A 21,229-nucleotide genomic window follows, 5' to 3' on the forward strand; every position below is an offset into this window, starting at 1 on the left:
GTTCTCTCTGGTTCAGTGACTGTTGCGAGACGAGGCCGTTTCATATTTGATACATTTTTATGTTTTGCCCAGAGACAGCTGTTGAAACACAGAGCCAGTCTTTCAGATAGCAGCAGGTGTTGTTTAGAACACAGAGAGAGAGAGAGAGAGAGAGAGAGAGAGAGAGAGAGAGAGAGAGAGAGAGAGAGAGAGAGAGAGAGAGAGAGAGAGAGAGAGAGAGAGAGAGAGAGAAATACAAAGATGAGAGTGAGAAGATGGACAGAAGAGAGAAGAGAGACACAATGAGTGTGTGTGTGTGTGTGTGTGTGTGTGTGTGTGTGTGTGTGTGTAAGAGAGAAAGAGTGTGTCAGGACACATCTATATCAGAGAGGCACACAGCCAGACAAATGGGTTGGTGCCATGTAGCCATTTAATCCTCTTTCATCATAAAAGGAGGTAGCCGAGAACAAACGGCCCCGTCTCACTACGCCTGCATGTGTGTGTGTTTGTGTGCATGTGTGTGTGTGAGGGTGTGTGTGCGTGTGCTTTATTTTTTTGTGAAACTCATTTAAGAGAGGCGGGCAGGGTGAAGATGTTATTCTACGCCTGGCAGGATTAGTGCATCAGCACTGAGCCGTGAACAAAACTTCCTCAGGAAACAAGACGGGCATATAACGAACAGGCAGAGCACCCCTCTCTCTCTCTCTCTGTGTGTGCACTGTGAGCAAGGATATGCAAAACAAGAGGTCCAATCTTGGCTTCACAGCAATGCACCACTGACTGTCATTGTTCCATAATACAGCCAGCAGACCTTGCTCTGTGGCTTACCATATACTACTATGAAAGAGTGTGTGTGTTTGCGTGTGACTGTGTTTGTGGGGGGGGGGGGGGGGGGGGGGTCATTTGTACCTGTGAACTGTGTGCAAATGAGCTACCAGAGTTTTACACATGGTGATTCTATATAGTACATGTGTGTGTGTATGTGTTACCTGGATCCCAGACATGGTGAGGGTGTGGGGTAGAGGGTCTTCTCTCAGACGTCACAGTTGAGCTGGTACCATCAGAGCTGGAGGGGGAGAGATCAAGAGTTATCAATAGAGAGATCAAATTGAGACAATATAACACTACACAGACATCGTTTCCATGTTAAGAAGAGCAATTATCTCAAATCCCACAACCAAATAAATAAACACATACATAATCACACAGACACAGTCTGAAGTTCAGCTGGACAATGAGTAATGAGGATTTGCTGGTTCGGCAGTCATGCGCGTACACACAACTATGGAGAGGTCAGCCCAGCTCTTCGATATGCAACTGGCATAGTTCATATTCTCTAGTGTAGGTCATACAGAGAAAAGGGTTGAAGGAAAGAAATAAGGGGGAGGGGGAGGGGGAGAGGGAGAGAGAGAGAGACTTTCCTCGGCCTTTCCTCAAGCCTGCCCACATTGGCCCAAAGCATGCTGGGAGGCGAGACGGCCCCACCTGCGCTGTGTGGAAGTTGACCGGGCAGCACCCTCCTGCTCGCTCGATCAGACAGAGGGGAACAGGAAGTGAAACGCAGCACCGGGAGAGGGGGAGGAAGTGGCTCCTTCTGACGCAGATTTTCCGATGGCAGGGAGGGCGGGAGGGTGCGTGGGTGTGTGTGGTGTGTGATTTTTCGGTCTTACTAAGCGACATCACTGCTGGAGGGGGTGAAGTCAGATGTTGGTAGGCATGATATTATGGATGACAGTATGGAAGGCAACACACAAATACACACACACACGTCATCATCACACAGCCTACATACAGCAGTAGGGTCCATATCTCTGTTTCTTTCCATAACCCCCCCCCCCCCCCCCACACACACACACACGGCTGGGCTGCTGTATCCTGCAGAAACAGGAAGCTGCTTAATTGCAGACTGCAGCACATCAGAGGACAGACAGACAAATATAGCCGGGCTCCGTCAGCCAATCAGAACGGTGCACCCTCCTCCGCTACCCGACAGAGTACGCCTCCTCTCAAGGCTGCAGAAAAAAATGGTAAGGAATGATGAATGTGTAGCCGGGGTAAACAGGGTCTGTGAGGAAAAAGGGTGGTGCCCCTGTGGGGACAAACAGAGCCTGCTTCACTCCTGTGTTTAAAACCCAAACACATCCCACTCAGACGGCAGACAGCACTAGCTCCTATTGTGGCCTCTTACGCCATTTGAAAAACACGGGCGATTTCCCAGGGTAGATTTTTCTAGTTCCTCAGTGGCAGAACTGAAAGTGAACCACTCCACCCGACCTCAAGGGGAACCAGCAGAACTATCAGCAGACTAAATGTACTCGATGTGCTGGCAGTAAGGCTTCTTCTACTTGTGGTCCGAGGGCAGCACCAGGGTCGGAACCATAGGGGGCCGCCAGGAACGCCTGTATGGTCAGAGGGTATTACAGTGACCAGTATCCAGTCAGCTGATCTTAGAACATGTGTTAGGTCAGCGCTCGAGTGATGTTCCACAGAGTCAGTCGCCCCATGTGATCAGCGCGTCAGCCCCACAGGGGAACATATGTGCCAGGGCTGCAAGCCTTTAAGCAACAGCTGCTCCAAGATACAAGAATGCTGATCCATAGCTGTCTGCAGATGTCAAGGATGATATGTCAATGTGTTTGTGTGCATGTGTGTGTGTGTGTGTGTGTGTGTGTGTGTGTGTGTGAGAGAGTGTGTTCACAAACTAACATTTTTAAAATGTCTTCCTGTATTGTGTACCATGGTTTGGCAGATGTGACTGTTTTGGAAAGGGAGGAAGAGCCTTGTTCATGTTCATCGTTGGTGTTCATGTTCCCTGAAACAGTCGGGGGGAGGCATGGAGGGCTCTGGTTTAGATGAACACACAAGTGATCCATCAGTGTGTGTGCGTGGGTATCAGGGGAAGGATCTAAGGCATCCTATTGGGGGCAAACAAAGATCAGCCTTGCTAAGAGCAGCTTAGTATAAGACCAGACCAGTATGCCCCAAGCAACCAGAACCCAGTGCATTTAATCAAAAAGCGCACACACACAGTATGCCTTCATCAACAATAACCCAGTTAATTTAATTGAAAGCACACACATACAAACACGCATACCGAACCACACACACACACTGTCCAAATGTAGTCTGCCAGTAGCGGAAAGATATATGGCAGACTGGGGTTCTACTAGATCAACATTCATATGTCACGGACTGCCTTCCTCTTCTCCCTCACTCACTTGTGTATCCCTCCATCTCTCTCTCTCTCTCTCTCTCTCCTACCCCCCGCTGTGATGCCTGTCTTCTGAGCAGCCTGCTGCTGCCATGGTAACCCTTCCTTAATGCACACCTTTGCCTCTACCCCACTCCAAATGACACACACACACACACACCCAACAAGGACAGCACCCAGGCACTGTGTTTCAAGGAGACTGAAAAAGCACTGTGTTTCAAGGAGACTGAAAAAACACACATCTAGCAGAGCAGATAATGCAATCTCTCTCTCTCTCTCTCTCTCCTCATTTTAAAAAACACTGTTAAGTTGGGGGACAGTAGGGAATTTCACACATGGCTTCTATCCATTTATTCTTTACAGTAAACACATACTGATATCCATAACTTAAAAAAGCAGACAGAAAATTATTATACAATATTATTTACATAACTATTGATCATATTGAGAATAATGCTGGTCATCTTAAGGCTCTCATTATTATAGCTGTTATCACTTTTATGTATTTATTCACATTACAATATGGAGCTTTGAAGCTGAATGGCTAAATAACTTACTAAACAAAGCATTCACTGACCGTGTGCAGACATTCTGTAAAAATTATTCACACATCATTAAATGTTTGTCTCTCCTGCAAATGAGCGCCAAATATTCATAAAGATCACTGACTCGGTGTAGGGAGAGAGGAGAATCTGGTTCGTTTACAAGGCCAATAAACTCCTGATAAGTCCATCAGTATGGCCATCCAAGGCAAATGAAACAGGACTTTACAAAGGCCAATGCAGGACAGTGGCCTGGCTTCTACTTCTCACTGTGAGCGTGTGTGTGTGTGTGTGTGTTTCCACCACAGGTGTGTAAGCCTGGATCTGCCTGAAGCCAGAATGTGCCCCACACACAAACACATACGCACACACACTCATTAGCCGGGCGGCTGTCAGCAGAGGCAGTGAGTATGAGATTAGAATAAACCAGAGCATCTGGTGCAGAGGCCACAGGTAACACACACAGTGTGGGGTGAGCGATTATAAATGGCGCGTGTGTGCCATTCTATGCAGTGGTCTCCAGATGTGCACGACAGCTGAGGCATCCGCTGCTTTATGTCGGATAAGTTGGTGAGGAAAAGAGACACACACAGAGTTGTGGATAATGACACTTGTGAGCTATAAATAGTAACCGTAGTAACTGTAGTAGTACTTCCCGTATTTCTGCTTGTCCAGACCCCACTGATCATATCCTTTCTCTACCTGACATCAGCAGCATCCCAGTGCGCACACAGACAGACACACACACAAACACACACACACACAAACAAATACACACAGACTCTACCCTTACATTTTAGACATGGTTTGAAGATATCTTCGCTTTAACAGCTGCTACCCCTGGGCTTTGGCTAAAATACTGTCTTAGATAACTGGCCATATTACTGTCATCACGAGTGCTGCTGGCCATGTTAAACTAATGGTTCTACATGGTGCAGCGCGCGCATGTGCGCGCGTGTGTGTGTATGCATGTATAGTTGGTAGCCGGAGCAGCTGTGTGAGGTATTTGGGAGAGATCATGGCTAGGTCAACAGCTCTACAGCTGCACAGAGTGCACCTTTGTGTTGTTGGTGGGGTGCTAGCAAGGAAGGCGCAGTAACAAATAAATAAACAGAGATATGGAAATGTGACCTACTCGCTATGGAAATGGCCAACAGATTCTAACCAAAACACACACACACACACACACATTGATGTGGCGCGTGGCTTCTGCTTGAAAGGCGGCCTGAGTCAAAGCAGTGTTTGTGCTCATGACAAGGCACTTCTGCATTGGTGGTAAACAGTGTGTGTGTGTGTGTGTGTGTGTGTGTGTGTGTGTGTGTGTGTCTGTGATAGCCTAAGGTTAAGTGACACACACAAGCAGGCCCTCCCTGGCTATGATGTTCAGTGCACGTTCCAGCTCATTTAGTGTCTGAGAGGCAGCGCAGATGAACTTTGTGTGTCGGCTGTGTCTGTGTGCGTCTGAATAATATGTGTGTGTGCCTAGAGTAAAAGTGCAAGTTTTAAGCTGTGCAGATGCTTACAAGTGTTTTTGGTAAGAGACAGGCCTCTTTCTGACTGGCCAGTGTGAGAGTGTGAGAGTGTGTGAGTGTGTGTGTGTGTGTGTGTGTGTGTGTGCGCGTGTCCCCTCACCTGTTTCATGTATGGCATGTGAAGGTCATGTCTGTATGTCTATGTGTGAGATACACTGGCCTATTTAATGTACATAGACTAAGGGGCATCATGTCTGTGTGTGCATGCAGTGAGCAGACAAGTGTCAAGTCAACTGTACATCCCACTCACTGGTCCGAGCAATGAAGCAAGAGTTTTGCATGTAAGCCTCTGTGTGAGTGCGTGACACCAATGTCTGTGTGTGTGTGTACGTGTGCATATGTTTGTTGTGCATAGTTTGTCAAAGTGCTACCAGAAGATAGCTCATGGGCAGAGATAGTGCCATTTGAGATAAGACAAAAGATATCAGTGGACCTATGACACACTCACTCACACACAATCTCACACACACACACACACACACACACACAGACACAGTAAGGTTGACCACAAGCACAAACTTTCATCTACAGTGGAAAAAACACAACCAAAAATAGTTTCTCACTTCTCACAACCACACACATAAACATAGCTCTGGTGATAAAACACATTACAAAAACACACAAAAACACACTATATACAGCTCACAAGGCTGCCATGCGGTGTCAAACCAAGGCTGTTGAAAGATTTTGTGGATTACCAGTAATACAACTTGATAAGCAGTGAGTGGCACACTTCAGGGTTGATTGCTGAGTCTTAGGTCTGAAATGAACAGAGATCTACATGCATTTACAGAGCATGGTGTCTACAGCACTTCAAGAGAAGGATGAGTATCACCTGCACCTGCCTCATGAACACATCATCATCATGATCCATTAATATCATATAGCCTACACGAGTCACACAGCCCTTATTAACTGAAGCAAACGGGGGGAAAGCATTCCACAGACTGAGAATGAGAAGAAACTACAGAGACAGGTAAACTCTTACAGATTCTGTACAGACTCTCTCTCTCTCACACACACACTGTATGATTTCTATGAACAACAGAGCATGAGAGAATCTAAGTGAGGGGGACTGAGGGTTTGAAAGTCATGATCATCAGACATGAGAGAGAGAGCGAGAGAGAGAGAGAGAGAGAGAGAGAGAGAGAGAGAGAGAGAGAGAGCGAGCATATGTGTGTGAGAGAGAAAACTCTGTAGCATCTCCAGGTCTGTGTCTCCAGTGTGTGAGGCTCATTAAGCGTGCTGCCGCCTGTGCCATCTGCTGCATGCCACCTCCCCTCAGCCAGGCCTCTCATCATCAGGCGCGCACACACACACACACACACACACACACACACACACACACACACACCACACACACACCTGCTGCACCCCAAGCTACACCCACCCCTTTTCTTTTTATTCCTCTACTTCACCCTCAGTCTGTATCCATCTCCGCTCTCTCCCTCTCCCTTCACTTCTCTCGATCAGCCCATCTCCATCTTTCTCTCTGTGCATTTCTTTCTCTCCCTCCCTCCCACCATCTATCACATGGCTCTCCTCTCATTATCCCTCGGGTTACACTTCCCTCTCAGTCTCTCGGTTTCTCTCCATCTTCCTCTCTCTCTCTCGCTCTCTCCCTCCCTCCATCTTTGCCCTCTCCTCTCTCTGAAGGGTCTGTGCCCATCTGGTGTTCTGCTCTGCAGAGGAACCATGCCACTAGGCTCTGGGGGGAGCCTGTCAGGAAGATGAAGTTTTCTGTGTGTGTGCGCTTGTGTGTGTGTGTGTGTGTGTGTGTGTGTGTGTGTGTGTGTGTGTGTGTGTGTGTGTGTATATATGAGAGAATAGGAGAGAGAGTGAGCATGCAAGGGCATGTAGTTGCAAGAGTGCATGTAGAGAGAGTGTGTGTGGGTCACAAAAAGTGTGTTTGTGTGTGTGTGTGTGTGTGTGTGGGGGGGGGGAGGGGAGACGAGAGAGAGAGAGAGAGAGAGTGTGTGTGTTTGTTGGCATGTGGCATACAGTGTGTGTGTGTGTGGGCATGTGGCAGCATACAAATATGTTTGTGTTGGTCTCAGACCTAGAGTGGCCGTCTGTGTCTTGTCTGGCCAACAGAATCCCTTAAGATCCCCCCCACCCCCCACTGAGCAAGGGCGCACACACGCACGCACACACACACACACACACACACACACACACACACACACACACACAGCCCTTCAGCCTGCCCTCCCAAAAGTCCTCAAACATGAAAGCCTATTAAACCTGACCGGCAGAAGGCACAGGGAAAAGCGCAACACACACACACGCTTGCGAAGGGCAGACGTTGAGCGCTTATCACCCCCCCCCGAACTAGTCCCCACATGCAAGCCTTACCAATACACAGGACAGGCTGACATCACATCACTGCTCCTACGTTCAAAAAAGACACACTATCTCTCACTATTAGACAGACAGATTAAATTGACGAAAAAAGACCAACACTGGGTTTTAGCATTGTACATAAAAACAAAAATCACAGCTAACATCAAAATACTGAACCCAGCAATAGGGCTGCATGATTTGGGGAAAATGTCTAATTGCTATTTTTCTGACAGATATTGCAATTGTGATTTGCGATATGATTTTTGAATGTCAATAAATTGATTCAGCTCAATATTCCTAATGTCTCTTTAAAGGTGCAGTCAGCGATTTCAAGCCCATAACATCTTTTGTCACATTCAGCAATCTTCTCCTCACGATCAATAGCTGCCCATTCTGTGAGTACACTGTAGAAAAAAAAACGATCTCTGTAGGCAGCCCAGGCTCTGAAAACTGGAAACAAACAAAGCACTGTCCCCAAAGCAAAAACGAAACCCTGCGTGGAATTTCTCTGACAATACTGAAGGGAGGGGTGAGCTACCTCTCAGGCGTGTTTCATTTGGTCCTTGTTTAATATACAATGTATGCTGTTTGTTGTGCTACTTCTTATTGGTGAGGAGCATGCCTTGTGCATGAGAAGCACAGCAGTCCTGATTGTGAAGCTCACCAACCAAAAGTGCTGTGCTCCTCACAGTAAGCATGCTCTCCTCAAGGAGGATGATATGAATACAAAGATCATAAATGTGGCAAGATTTACTGTGCACGATCATTTGTAGCCTTTGTGATAATGGCATTGGTTCATATTGTGCAGCCCTACCCAGCATTGCACTTTTCCAAGGTTTGAGATGCTATGGTTCAAAGCTGAAGGAAGTCGTGTAACACAATAGTGTTTCCACTCTCTAAAACCTAGGCTGGTGGAAATGGTGAAGGCAGCAATTCTGTTAAACACACGTGGAAGGCCACTAGACTAAACACAGACACACATTTCAAAAGCTTGTGTACTTCCTGGAATAGTAATAAGGAAGTGTGTGTAGGGTAAAGAGTAAATAATTTTTTTTTTTTCAGCACAAATGGCTACGCAAAGCGCTTCACATCGACATAGACAACATAAACAATAAGTCTGGTGACACTCTTGCAGTGTGTCAGCAATGCAGAGCATGGTGTGTGTGTGTGTGTATCAGTAATGTGTGTGAGGCAAAACCTTACAGGTTTGCTGTACCTGCCAGGCACCTAAACCTAAACACACAGGAGTGCAGCAGACTACAGCGACACACTGAACAGTACCTGGTGTGTGCTGACCTTGGTTCTGCTCAGGCTAGTTCTGCAGAACCATGTTTCTGGTGCAAGGGGCAGCAAAAAGGTCATGTCACTGACCATCTTCGTCAGAATGACCGCTGTCTCGGCCGCTCAGGAGCCTTCTGAGATACAGAGAGGGAGGAGAGGGAAGGAGCTGGGGCTGAGGGAATGAGTCACCTCAACACACACACACACACACACACACACACTCTTTAAAACAAATAAAGTCTCTCCACAGATCAGCAAACATCTGCACATCTACTGGGGATGTACAGTAGCTCACCAGGGAAGAGTAAGCACACTGTTCTCAAGTCTGTATGCTCGCACACGCACATAGCACACAGAAAAACAAACAAACTCTCATACATGCAGGCACGCCATGCACGCAGGCACACACGCACAAACAGAGAGAAACATAAACAAACACACATCAGGGCTCAAGTCAAATATAACATTCCATGACTTTTCCCTGACGCACAAAAAAAACCCCCTGAATTCCATGACCTATTATATAATAAATGGTAAATTGAAATTACTTCACCGACATTTCAGAGTAGCCATGCAGCATTCTAAAATCTTTGACAAAGTATGGCTAACCACAACCACTCAAGCAAGCAGTAATGGAAAAGCCTAATAAAATTATTACCAATGCTGCATACCGGTTAAAATTGCATTAAGTACATTTTTAAACTGCAACAACAACATTCCCTGAAAATCCCTGACTTTGCAAATTATACAATTCTCTGATTTTGCATGGCTGGAATAGACTTTATTAAATTCCCATGATATTCCAGAAATCTCATGGCCCATGGGAACCCTGCAACACACACAAATATACACAAACACACACACAAGCGTACACAAACACACACACAAGCGTACACAAACACACACACAAGCGTACACAAACACACACAAGCGTACACAAACACACACACAAGCGTACACAAACACACACAAGCGTACACAAACACACACACAAGCGTACACAAACACACACACAAGCGTACACAAACACACACACAAGCGTACACACACACAGCTCCCTTAGTCTCCGTGCACGGACACTTGAACCCATGTGAGAATTCTGGAGTGCTGCTCACATCATATGAAACAGTCCTGCCTTGCAGCAATAACGAGGACAGAGGAACCACAAGCACTAAACGCCTAACAGGAACCGTGATGAAGAGATTAAGATGTAAGATGTAGAGCAGAGAAAGAGATATAAAGGGCAGATGAAAGGGCTTAAAGGCGGAGGACGTCAAAGTCAAGAATGCAAAAGAGGAGATGATGAGATAAAGGAAGAAAGAAAGAAAGACACAACAGAGTTCAGCAGACATACACATGGGGGAGGGAGAGAGAGAGAGAGAGAGAGAGAGAGAGAGAGAGAGAGAGAGAGAGAGAGAGAGAGAGAGAGAGCGAGCAGTGGAGGCTCGGCCAACAGGCAATTTGCTCATCCAATGCTATTTATATCTAGTAATATCCATCCGCGCTCCATTCATTTCCCTGATTGCATACATTACAGCGGATTGGAGCTGTGTGTGCGTGTGTGTGTGTGTGTGTAACAGAGGACGGAGGAGGAGGGTATATGGCACAGAAAGGAGAAGGAGAAGAGGAGGAGAGAATGCTGAGGAAAAAGAGGTCAGAAAAAAAGGAGAAGAGAGAAGCGGAGAGAGGAGTGTGTATTAGAGTAACGGGAGAAGAGGAGGAGGAGGAGGAAGGCAAGAGGAGAAAGCACAAATGACGAAAGGTGGGAGGAAGACGAGGGAGAGAAGAAGGGAGGAGAAAGATGAGGAAAAGAGAGGAAAGGAGAAAGAGCAGAGGATGAAAGAACGGCAGATGAGAGAGAGAGAGAGGGAGAAGCCGAGGAGAGCGGGGGAATCCTACTGGCTGAGGGGAAGGTGGGCGGACAGCTGGAAATGACGAGAAGAAGAATGAGGGCAAAGGAGGGAGAGAGAGGAGGGGCGTGTGTGTGTGTGTGTATGTGTAAGACAGCGACAGGGAGGGGGAGAGAGAGACAGGGAGAGAGAGAAAGACAAGACAAAGGGAGTGAGGAAGGGAAAATGAGAGAGTGTGCAACAGAGATGAGAAAAGAAAGGGATGGAGATAGAAAAGAGAGGGAGGTGTAGAGAGAGAGAGAGAGAGAGAGAGAGACAGAGAGGAGAGAGAGTGAAGGAAAGAGAGAGGAAGGGAGGGAAGATGTCACATGATGGAGAACAGGTGAATGGAAATTCAGTGCGATGCAGCCAATCCTTACATAGATGACAGTAGGAGAGAGAGAGGGAGGGAGAGGGAGAGAGAGAGGGAGAGGGAGAAAGATGAGGGGATAACCTCTTGACAGGATTCATGCAGAAGAGAGATGAGATGAAGTGAGGGAATGACGGAGAGATAAAGAGCTCATGATGAAGAAAGCAAGGGAGAGTAGAGGTAGACGTCAACGTGTGTTTGTATGTGTGTGTGTGTGAGAGAGATTGTGTGTGAGTGTGTATGTGATTAAGAAGCTGCAGGGGAGAATGGATCTCTCATGTTTCGGCTCCGGCCCACAGAGTATGCAGAGAAGGTTTTTCTCATCTACCCCCCCCCCCCTCTCTCTCGCTCGCTCGCTCTCTGTCTGTCTTGCTCCGAATCTCCGATCTCCCTTCCCTTCCCTTCATTGCACAGTGCAGCACATGCAGTGACAGCTCCACACTCTACACGCCTCTCCAGAGACAGAGCGAGCATGTGTGTGTGTGTGTGTGTGTGGTGTGTGTGTGTAGAAAAAGGGTGGAAAAAAGAGAAAATGTGTCTGTGCATGTGAGAGAGGGATACAAAAAGGCTCACACTGGGCTTGACTTCCTTCTCACATCTCTGATTTCACATCTGAGCTACAGTCTAAATAATTAAAAATGCATACACGCACACACACAGGCAAATCGACATTAAGCGCCTGTCTCATGTCATATGAGGCTAGCTAAGCGCCCTGGATTCCCTCACTAATGGGCACCAATTGAGCGTTCCCTCACTGGCCACAGGAACTACAGATGGCACCGCCAAGAAGATGCCAGTCACTGTGCCAGTCAATCACCAAACACATGTTCAGGGGCTAATGAAGCAACGGAGCTGGCGTAAGCCTACAGGTTAAAGATGATGTAATTCTGCATCTAAAATGGAGCCGTTATGTAATGAAGAACGGCTACGAAGCACAGCCGGTCTAATCAGAACCTATATATGTCTCAGGATGGCACACTGGGAGTTACAAAAGGGTCTTCATAAATGTGTCTGGGGGTGGAGAGGGAGAGGGAGGGAGAGTGAGAGAGAGTGAGGGATAGAAAGTAGGAGCAGGAGAGAGGGAGAGAAAGAAAGAAAGAAAGAAAGAAAGAAAGAAAGAAAGAAAGAAAGGGCAAGAGAGAAGGCAGAAAAAAAAGATGTATAAGAGTAAAAAGGTTGTGAAGAGAAAGAGAAATAAATTGAGAATGGGAGAACAGTAGAGAGGAAAAGGCATGCAAGGGGAGGGGTTGGAGAGGAGGAGGGAGCGGAGAGGTGATCATAACGGTGAGAGAGCTGCAGTGATCACACACAGCAGGAGAGGCCATAGAGCCACACAGGACAGCACCCCGTCCCATCACGTCACGTCTCATCCCATCCTATCCTATCCCCAGCACTGGGCGACAGCGCTGCAGACCGCCCGCAGAGGACCAGAGAGAGAGAGAGAGAGAGAGAGAGAGAGAGAGAGAGAGAGAGAGAGAGAGAGAGAGAGAGAGAGAGGGAGGGAGGGCAGACTGGTGCAGGCTGGCTGGATGCTTGCTCACAGCGGAGAGAGAGAACGGCCTGGAAGCCATTTTCTCTCCCATCATCATAACTGATGCAAGGTGATAGACCTCCATCATCCCAAGGCGTTCACCACAAACACGAACAGTAACAGATTTGAAACAAATGGGACCCCTCCACAGAAAATCACTAGTGCCACACACAGATTCTGAATATTGAAGGTGGCTCAGACAGCCACATGGGCAAATCCAAGGGCTTTTGTTAAAAGTGGATCTCTTCATACACCAGAGGATGGGATTATGGGCAGCCTGGATGATCTTTTAAGACCAGGAGCACCACCGCACCCCCAGTGAGAGAGCAGGGAGGTCTCGGCCCACCGACGGGCTCTAGTATGGGGCAGACCTGTGAGGGATCAGGGCAGAGAACCTGGAGCAAGCCGAGGGGGGAAGAGTGCAACAGTGACCACAGTGGAGCCATCAGGGACCAGCATGCAGGACACAGGAGAGAGTGAGGTAGTGTTGTCACGATACCAAAATTATGACTTCGATACGATACCTGCCATAAATATCACGATGCTCGATACTGAAACGATACTACGGCGAAATCCTAAGATATCTGGAAAAGAAAGGACTCATACCTCCTCCAAGTGTATTGAGTCATTTGTGTTGAATTCGGTGCACTTTTGTAGTGTGCAGGTCAATTCTGGGTTCTAAACTTCCTACATAATTATTATTTTTTATAGTCAGTAAAATAGTAGGCCTACTTTGTATGACTAAGTCCTTTATTGTTTGTTATAGTTAATTTACATTGTGTTGTGTTTTGGCAATAAAGTAGCTTTAAATAGCCAAACTAGGCTAGATCAAGGTCAGTGTTGAAATTACTGTATGCAAATCACTGAATGCTATGCAGAGGGGGCTAATCTTTAGGCTATCTGATGTACAGTATAGTCTACCCTAGGCCTTCCTGATTTCCTTGACAGTTGCAACTTTAGGGAAAAAATGTGAGGATAGTCTTCTTTGCGCCCAGTGTACAAGTATGACGCTCCAACCACTCAGGTCTTTGTTAGATAGGCCTACACCATTACCTGTTGCAATATATATGTGTGCATTCCTACATTACGTCTATTTCTTTGATAACATGATTTGCTCACGTAACAATAACCCGCTATTATTATTAGGACTCAACACGCTTTGGTGGTGTTATATGCTGTGGGCTTTAATTAGGCTACCCGAAATGCACTATCCTACATCTGGGCAATAATTATTGAACAAATTGCAGTCTACATGCCATGACAAATATTACCAATAGTACTGACCGAACATGAAATAGATTGTTTACAAGTTATGGTAATGTTATTCTGGCGTGAACATTGCGCTTTCATCACGTTAGCACCCTATGATTACAGCTCGTTATGTCACGTCAAAATTCATTGATGAAGGATGGTTCGCTTTATCCCAGAGAACTCGTTTCACTTAGGCTAGACTAAAACAGAAGAGAAGAACTTGGCACTAACCATGGAGTCGTGTTTTCTATATTCGTTAACCTGTCGTTCTTTGAACTCTTTAACATTTTTGGGATATGTCTGCGAGGTGTTTAGCCAAGTTCCATGCATAGCATACTGCTTTGAAACATATTTTACAAACGGGCCTCTGTGTACCTGATGGCTTGCCTTCACTATTCGCGATGTAGGCTATCCGACATAGTTCCAGATTTCACCTTTTGTTTTATCCACAAGGCCAAAGACTGTCGGGAAAGACTATGTTGACGTTGCCTGCGCACTCACTCACTCAGAGCTGCCTGTTTGACACGCCCACTTGCCTAGATGCGTGCAATGAGCAGTGAGAGCAGCAGTTCACGGACACAGAACGTTATTATTTTAACAAAGTATCGATTCTAAAAACGTCGGAAATCGTATCGTTTTTTGCGTGAAGGCATCGTGATACCTTTTTAGTATCGATACACCGTGCAACACTAGAGTGAGGCGAGGAGATACAGGCCTTTATACTAGGCTACACACACACACACACACACACACATATATTTCAATGAATCAAAAACATAATGTCAAACAATTACACTTATCAAAGCACAACAACACTGTAGGCCTGACACATCTTGAATTTCCCCTTGGGGATCAATAAAGTATCTATCTATCTATCTATCTATCTAGCATAAAGTACACCGAGTACAAAAGTGACATTTTCTTTAAAAGGAACAAAAGAATATCTGGAGGTGAGATCGCAGAGTGGAGAGGAAGTGGTGTGCTGGTCGGCTCAGCTCTATGAGCCGACCCTGAAAAGGTCAGGCTCACCAGCCCTGCTTCACAGCTCAGGTTGGAGTCGTCGCTCTGTGCTGTGGTGAGCGTGAGGAGCGAGTGGCTGGACTGCTCTCCTGACCCTACCAGGAGGATGGATTAATAATTGAGCTGCGCCCCTAAGGCTGTGGCACCAGCAACGCAACTCTAACTTACTAACCTCAACAGCACACACACATGCACAATATGACCCCATACCACCATACTCACGTTAGGGATGGGACGGTCACCGCATTACCATGATCACATGATGCCTACCCAATCATCGCAAGAAAAAAAAAAAAAAGAAAAATCTATGAAACATTTGGGGGATTCGACTTCATGTAGCCACCTACAGAGGTCTTCAAGCTGACTCCATAACGTAATTATTTCTGAGATTCTGATACGTTTTCAACCATGAAACTCGATTTACACAAAGACGTTAGACTTGAAAGCTGTGAAACTTGGCCAGGAAGGAGTCATACTGTACTCCTTGAAAGAGAATTAAAAAATATGTTCTAGTTTGTTAAGAATTTAACTTAACAGCGACACGTAGGGGGCTAGCCTAGGACCTACTTTGTTACAACCTGACGCAGCCATTAAAACGTAAGCCTACCGTTGTAGCAGTATAAGCACCATGAATGTAACAGTTCTAAAATCGTGATAGCCTTGTCTATAAACTGCTGATTTCTTTCATGTCTGAAGTATTTGGTTCAGTGATCTTAAGTTACTGCGACTGTCTAAAGTTTAATTGGCACTGTCAAAACTCAAAACACAACCACACATACGCATTACAAACAACGCTGGCATGCCTCCACCACCACACACAAACAAACATTTCAGCTTCAACAACTCTTGCTTCACCTAAACAATTTTTACTAGTTTAGACACCCATCACCTTGTCAAGACAACATGCCTATCGCTCATGAGTCATGACCGTGAAATAGAAAAACAGACCAAATCAGATTAAGACCATTTGCCAGGAGCAAAATCATTACATGAAGTATACCTTGAATTTAATAAGGCACCCACTGAATGCATTCTAGAATTAAGAGTCAAAACCTGCATATTACAGGATTGTAAGAAGTGGCTCAAACTTTCAGGTCTACTGTCCCGTAACCAACAACATGTTTCTTAATCTCTCCCAAACATTAGCAAACTGAAAGGCACCAACACACACCCTCGAGTACAAAACTTCTAAATATGGAACTACAAAGAGTCACTTTTTTTGCCAGTTACTATAAGCACAGTCATTGGTGTCGGGTGAAATGTTGTGCCTTTTAGCCCATTTTGACTGAAAAGGAAGGGATAGGTTTTCACAGCGCAGCTAGGAGAAGTGTCATTTGAGTCTGACTGAAGCTTAAGTTTGCTTTGCTCTGCTTTGCTTTCCACATTTTCTCCTTGATCCAGCGTTCACTTGTAGCATATCTCGCTTGTGAGTTGTGACCGAGTCCTTGTGGATAAAAGTGTCGACCACATTAATAAATCTAAACGTAATGTGTGTACATCGAGGCTTGATTATTACTTGTCTCGTGGGACCAGACGGGAACGTAGCCATGGGAAAAGAGTACATGTCTAATAGTGGTAGAAGGCTGGAAACTGGTGTGGTAGTTCATTGTAGCCTGTACTACACAATTCTGGAGGCAGAATCAACGTACCTTACTGTTTGGGTGAGAGGTGGGTCACCAAAGTCCTAAACAATGTTGACAGCTTGTGTGATTTTTCACTTTTTGGGTGGCCGTAGCACCACAATTAATGATCATATTTATTCTAAACAGGATTATTTGTTATATGTGGGAACCTTGATCTTGCCAAAATGAATTTGAAGCGTATGGTACCACTGTTGGGGGTTTCATGGGGGTCCAAAAACCCTCTCTGGCAGAGGTGAATCTTTTGGAACCCCATATTTGGACCCCCAAATGACCATGTGGGCACTTGATGATCCTAATGGGATTTATACCAGATAAATATACATATTTGTTCTTTCTTTTAATGAAATACATTTTTTGACTATGAAGCTCCATAATATAAATGTTATTCTTCATAATGCACCATTTTGGACATTGTTTCCAGAAGTCTGGAATGTAGATCAGGGAGAATTTAGTGATGATAAAGCATGAAAATAGTGGAAATAACTTAGTATTATGCTCAGTGATGGCAAACAATTAAATACTGAGACTGTCACGGATTAACCCCTTATCCCCCATGAAAGAGATCCGCCATCAAACTTTAAAAGAACTAAATAACAAGAATGTTACATAGTGTAAGAACACTACAAATAGAAGGAGAGAGAGTTTTTCCTTGCCCCTGTCACTCTCCAAATAAAATTAAATTGAAAATTAAATGGAATAGTGTCTTTAAGTATTATCCAAGAAATTGTGGAAGCAGTGGCATCATTGTCATGGTCCTTTTGGTCAAGTTTGTATTGGTGAGCACTGCGTCCATAGATGTCTGGCACACTGACACAACAAATGATATGTTGGAATGGCACCCATTCCTTTGGTCTAATGGCCATTTGAGGATGTTGTTGACACACTTCATGAATTTCACAAAACGTCACCATGTTCATCCGAACGTTCACAATGTTTCCAATGAACCAGTCATCATCATAAATACAGGCAATGTATTTTCCTGGATGGAAAATTGAGTTTTGAGTTATATATGTGTGTGTGTGTATGTATAAACATGGAATCAAAAAAAGAATCGTTTTTATATACACATACATCTCTACACACACATACATACAGTACACACACACTGTTCAAAAAAATTATGGGAACACTTCATCATACACTGGATCAGTACTCTGACACTGTTTGGTTCTGAGCACAAGTAAAACTTTTGAGGCGAGTGTTTTATTTTGCAAGAACTGCCAGACATTCTGTAAATGTAGTTTGAGAATGGAGAAAAGGGTGGAAGGTTTCAAAAAATGTGTTTTAACAATTGTGGGAAAAAACGGTGAGTGTTCCCTTAATTTTTTTGAGCAGTGTGTGTGTATATATATATATATATATATATATATGTATATGTGTGTGTGTGTGTATATATTTTTATAATAAACATTTTAACACATTTTGTAATAAATAATAATAATTGTAAGTATTATTTTTAAGCTCTTTAACCTTCTGTTATTTCAAATGATTCTATTTTATAAAGAAATTTGAATTTCCATTGTGTACAAATAGAGCTGAAAATAAAGCATGAGGTTTCAATCGGACTCAGTGTAAATGTGTCAGTACAAGTGGAATGCGAGGACCACGTGGGTATTCCAAGTACGTGGTTTAGCGACAAACCTGGGTAAGTTAACTCAGAGTAAGTGGTAAACCTCCTACTACAAGAGCCCTATGACATTGTTTTGTAAGGAGAATGAAGCCATACAGCTCTTCTATTAGGAGGTTTACCTCTTACTCTGAGTTAACTTACCAATGTTTGCACTAAACCACATACTTGGAATAACCCCCAGAACATGAAACTCCCAGTCAGCAGATGTGAACTCAAGTTTTTTTATAACCTTTATAACCCAGATCACTCACTCACGCACGCACACTACCTTGCAGCACATCATGCCTAGTGGTTCCATTTCCATTTGAAGATGCCGACAGCCAAACTAATCCAGAACAATGAATGCTTGTGGAACACAACTTGTATTGGAGGATATGCAAAAAAAACCAAAAAAAAAAAAAACCAAGGACCACGGGTCTATCAAGTGTGGCTACAGGAGTGCTGCAGTACACATGGTGATTCTGATTCTGCTGGGAATCAAAACCATTTTCTGACCAGCACATCCAAATTAGTCATAAAAGGCCAATCTGAGCACTACACACATTTCACTGCAGGTGTGTGTGTGTGTGTGTGTGTGTGTGTGTGTGTCAGCGTTGAAACTTGACAGCTGTGGCCACAGGGGCCTCCTACTAATCTACTTGTGCTGTCGGCAGCAAACAGAAAGTGCACCACAAGGCTGTTAACACAGCTCAAGTGTCCGTCCACAGCCAACCAAATGACATTACGCAGGCATAGAGCGGAGAGATGCTTTTGTGGCTCACTGGGAGATGGCTGAAGGGCAGTATGGGTAGAGGTGTGTGTGCGTGGGGGGGGGCATACCGACTGAGCCCAGCGGTAAATGGTTTAAAGGGAAGTGTGTGTGTGGGGGGGGGGGGGGCATAGCGACGGAGCCCGTTGGTAAATGGTTTAAAGGAAAGTGTAAGTGTGTGTGTGTGTGTGTCAATTAGACAACAAGGGGGAAATGGGATGAAGAGGAACAAGGGAGTCCACGAATTGTGTGTGTGTGTGTGTGTCCTATGGGTCTATTTTAAAGCGACTATGAGAGATGAGTGCTAAGAAAGTGCTGAGAAAAAATAAAAAAAAACAGGGCAAGGATTTTTGCAAGATGGTCTGCAATTTCTGCGTGCGGCTGTGGAAACTTCAGAAAATTAAGCACACACACACACACACAGCCATTGCGGTTCAGCAGTGCAAGGTAAGGCCAAGCTCTAGCTTATGATAAGAAACAGGGTCAACACAACTCCTCCAGCACCATCAACAGCATATAAAGCAGAGCAGAAAGAAAACACAAGGCTCTCTCCTGACTCACCACATAAGGCAGGGATCACACTGGCCAGCGGCAAGCGGCAGGTTTCCTATTGTTCTCTATGGTTCTGCAGCGGAAAGGTTATAGTGCTAGCGTTGAACAAGCTGAGCGTTTAACTTGGTTCAACTTTCAAAGCCCAACACGAGTGTATTCAATTGTCAGTTTAGGCAAACTGTTTGTGTTACTTAGGAACGAGATCATAGAACTTATTATGGTCTGAGCGTTGCGTTACGCTTACCGCTGCCACTTTGTTCTTACCAGTGCAATCCCCGCCTAACACCTTGCTTTAGCTGATACCACTATGCCCTACCAGATACAAACACACAAATTACCACACCGCACAACTTGGCCGCGCTGTCTTACCATAAACACCCCGTTTTGGCTGCTTATTCCACTGTCTTACCATAAACACCCGTTTTAGATAGATAGATGATAGATAGATATATACTTTACTGATCCCCAAGGGGAAATTCAAGAATTGTTTTGACTGCTTATTCCATTGTCTTGTCATAAACACCTCATTTTCACTGCTTATACCACTGTCTTATCATAAACACCTCACTTTAGCTGCTAACTATGTATTACCACAAAACAGCTTCCTTTAGCTGCTGATGAGCCGCTTTGGGTTGATGAGATTGTTTCCATAACTTTGTGACGCAGGAAATGCTGACTGTGAGATAGCCTCCTTCAAACTGGATCACTGCAGTTCCAATCCAAAGTGGAAATCAAGTGGAAAGGCCATCACAGCTTATTTTGCTCCTGCTATGCTGGGGTGCGTTTCCCAAAATCATAGTTGCTAACTAAGTTAGCAACTTTGTTGGTTGCAAGGCAATTTACCATTGCCAGCCAACTAAGTAGCTAACAGGTTAGCAACCATGGTTTTGGGAAACGCACCCCATTATGTAAATGTACTGTAAATGTCATGTTTTGGTGTCACGGGTAGGCTGGCGACTATGCCGCTCCTTTCGGCATCTATTGTCTTTGTCTATTGTCTCTTGTCAATGACAATGTCTTATATGTGGGTTGCACTCTGCATGTTAAATGTGCTATACAAATAAAACTTGACTTGAATCATGTCAAAATCACAATTTGGACAGGTCATCAAGCTTACAAGCTTGATTTTCATCTCAGAGAGTTTTTAAGTCTTGTCAGGGTATTTCCCCCATCTCAGTTTTTACAGATTCCAAATTGATTGGGATCATTCTTGGTAATTGAAAAAAGAACACTCCAACCACAAAGATTCTGGGCTATTCTGTGTCAAATCAGATAAGGTTACTGGCTAAGATAAGGCCATAGATTTGGGGGTAAAAGTACCAAAAGAGACATTATGGGTAGTATGAATAACATTTTGTATTTGCAGACAAAATACTGATTGATGCTATATGGGTACAAATAAATGAGTTTACAAGAGCCTCAATTTCACCAGCTTTAACTTATACTTGTTCCAAATGTAGGGCCTTAGCCTATATAAAAACCAATAGCCATGCATGGCATGTGTTTGTAAGTAGCCTATGTGTGATATTACTTCTTTGAACTCCAACTAATTTGATGCTTAGCGAAGTGGTTGATGGCAGCAGAGGAGGACTGAAACAAGACTAAATATCTAAAAGTTCAAATACGTTGTTCCAAAATAGTTCATTTACTGCTTCTGGACAAGTGAACATATAAGCTTATATTACAATAGAATATTAATTACACTCT

At 44.8% G+C, this 21,229-nt stretch overlaps 1 protein-coding gene across 3 annotated transcripts in view; it reads right to left on the reverse strand.

Annotated features, from left to right (window-relative positions):
* Positions 1-21,229, reverse strand: part of LOC121681756 (tyrosine-protein kinase CSK) — a 58,544-nt gene that overhangs the window by 29,832 nt on the left and 7,483 nt on the right. For 2 of the 3 annotated variants that reach the window (XR_006022274.1, XM_042061678.1), the window contains exon 2: positions 969-1,045. Coding sequence is in view for 2 of the 3 variants with exons in the window: in XM_042061678.1 (XP_041917612.1) it covers positions 969-983 (15 nt within the window). In the remaining variant the exon portion in view is untranslated. Of the gene's footprint in view, positions 1-968; positions 1,046-8,888; positions 9,023-21,229 lie in introns of all 3 variants that reach the window. The other variant, XM_042061679.1, reaches the window with a different exon arrangement.

The sequence above is a fragment of the Alosa sapidissima genome, chromosome 14 (genome assembly GCF_018492685.1).
Source record: "Alosa sapidissima isolate fAloSap1 chromosome 14, fAloSap1.pri, whole genome shotgun sequence".
NCBI lineage: Eukaryota > Metazoa > Chordata > Actinopteri > Clupeiformes > Clupeidae > Alosa > Alosa sapidissima.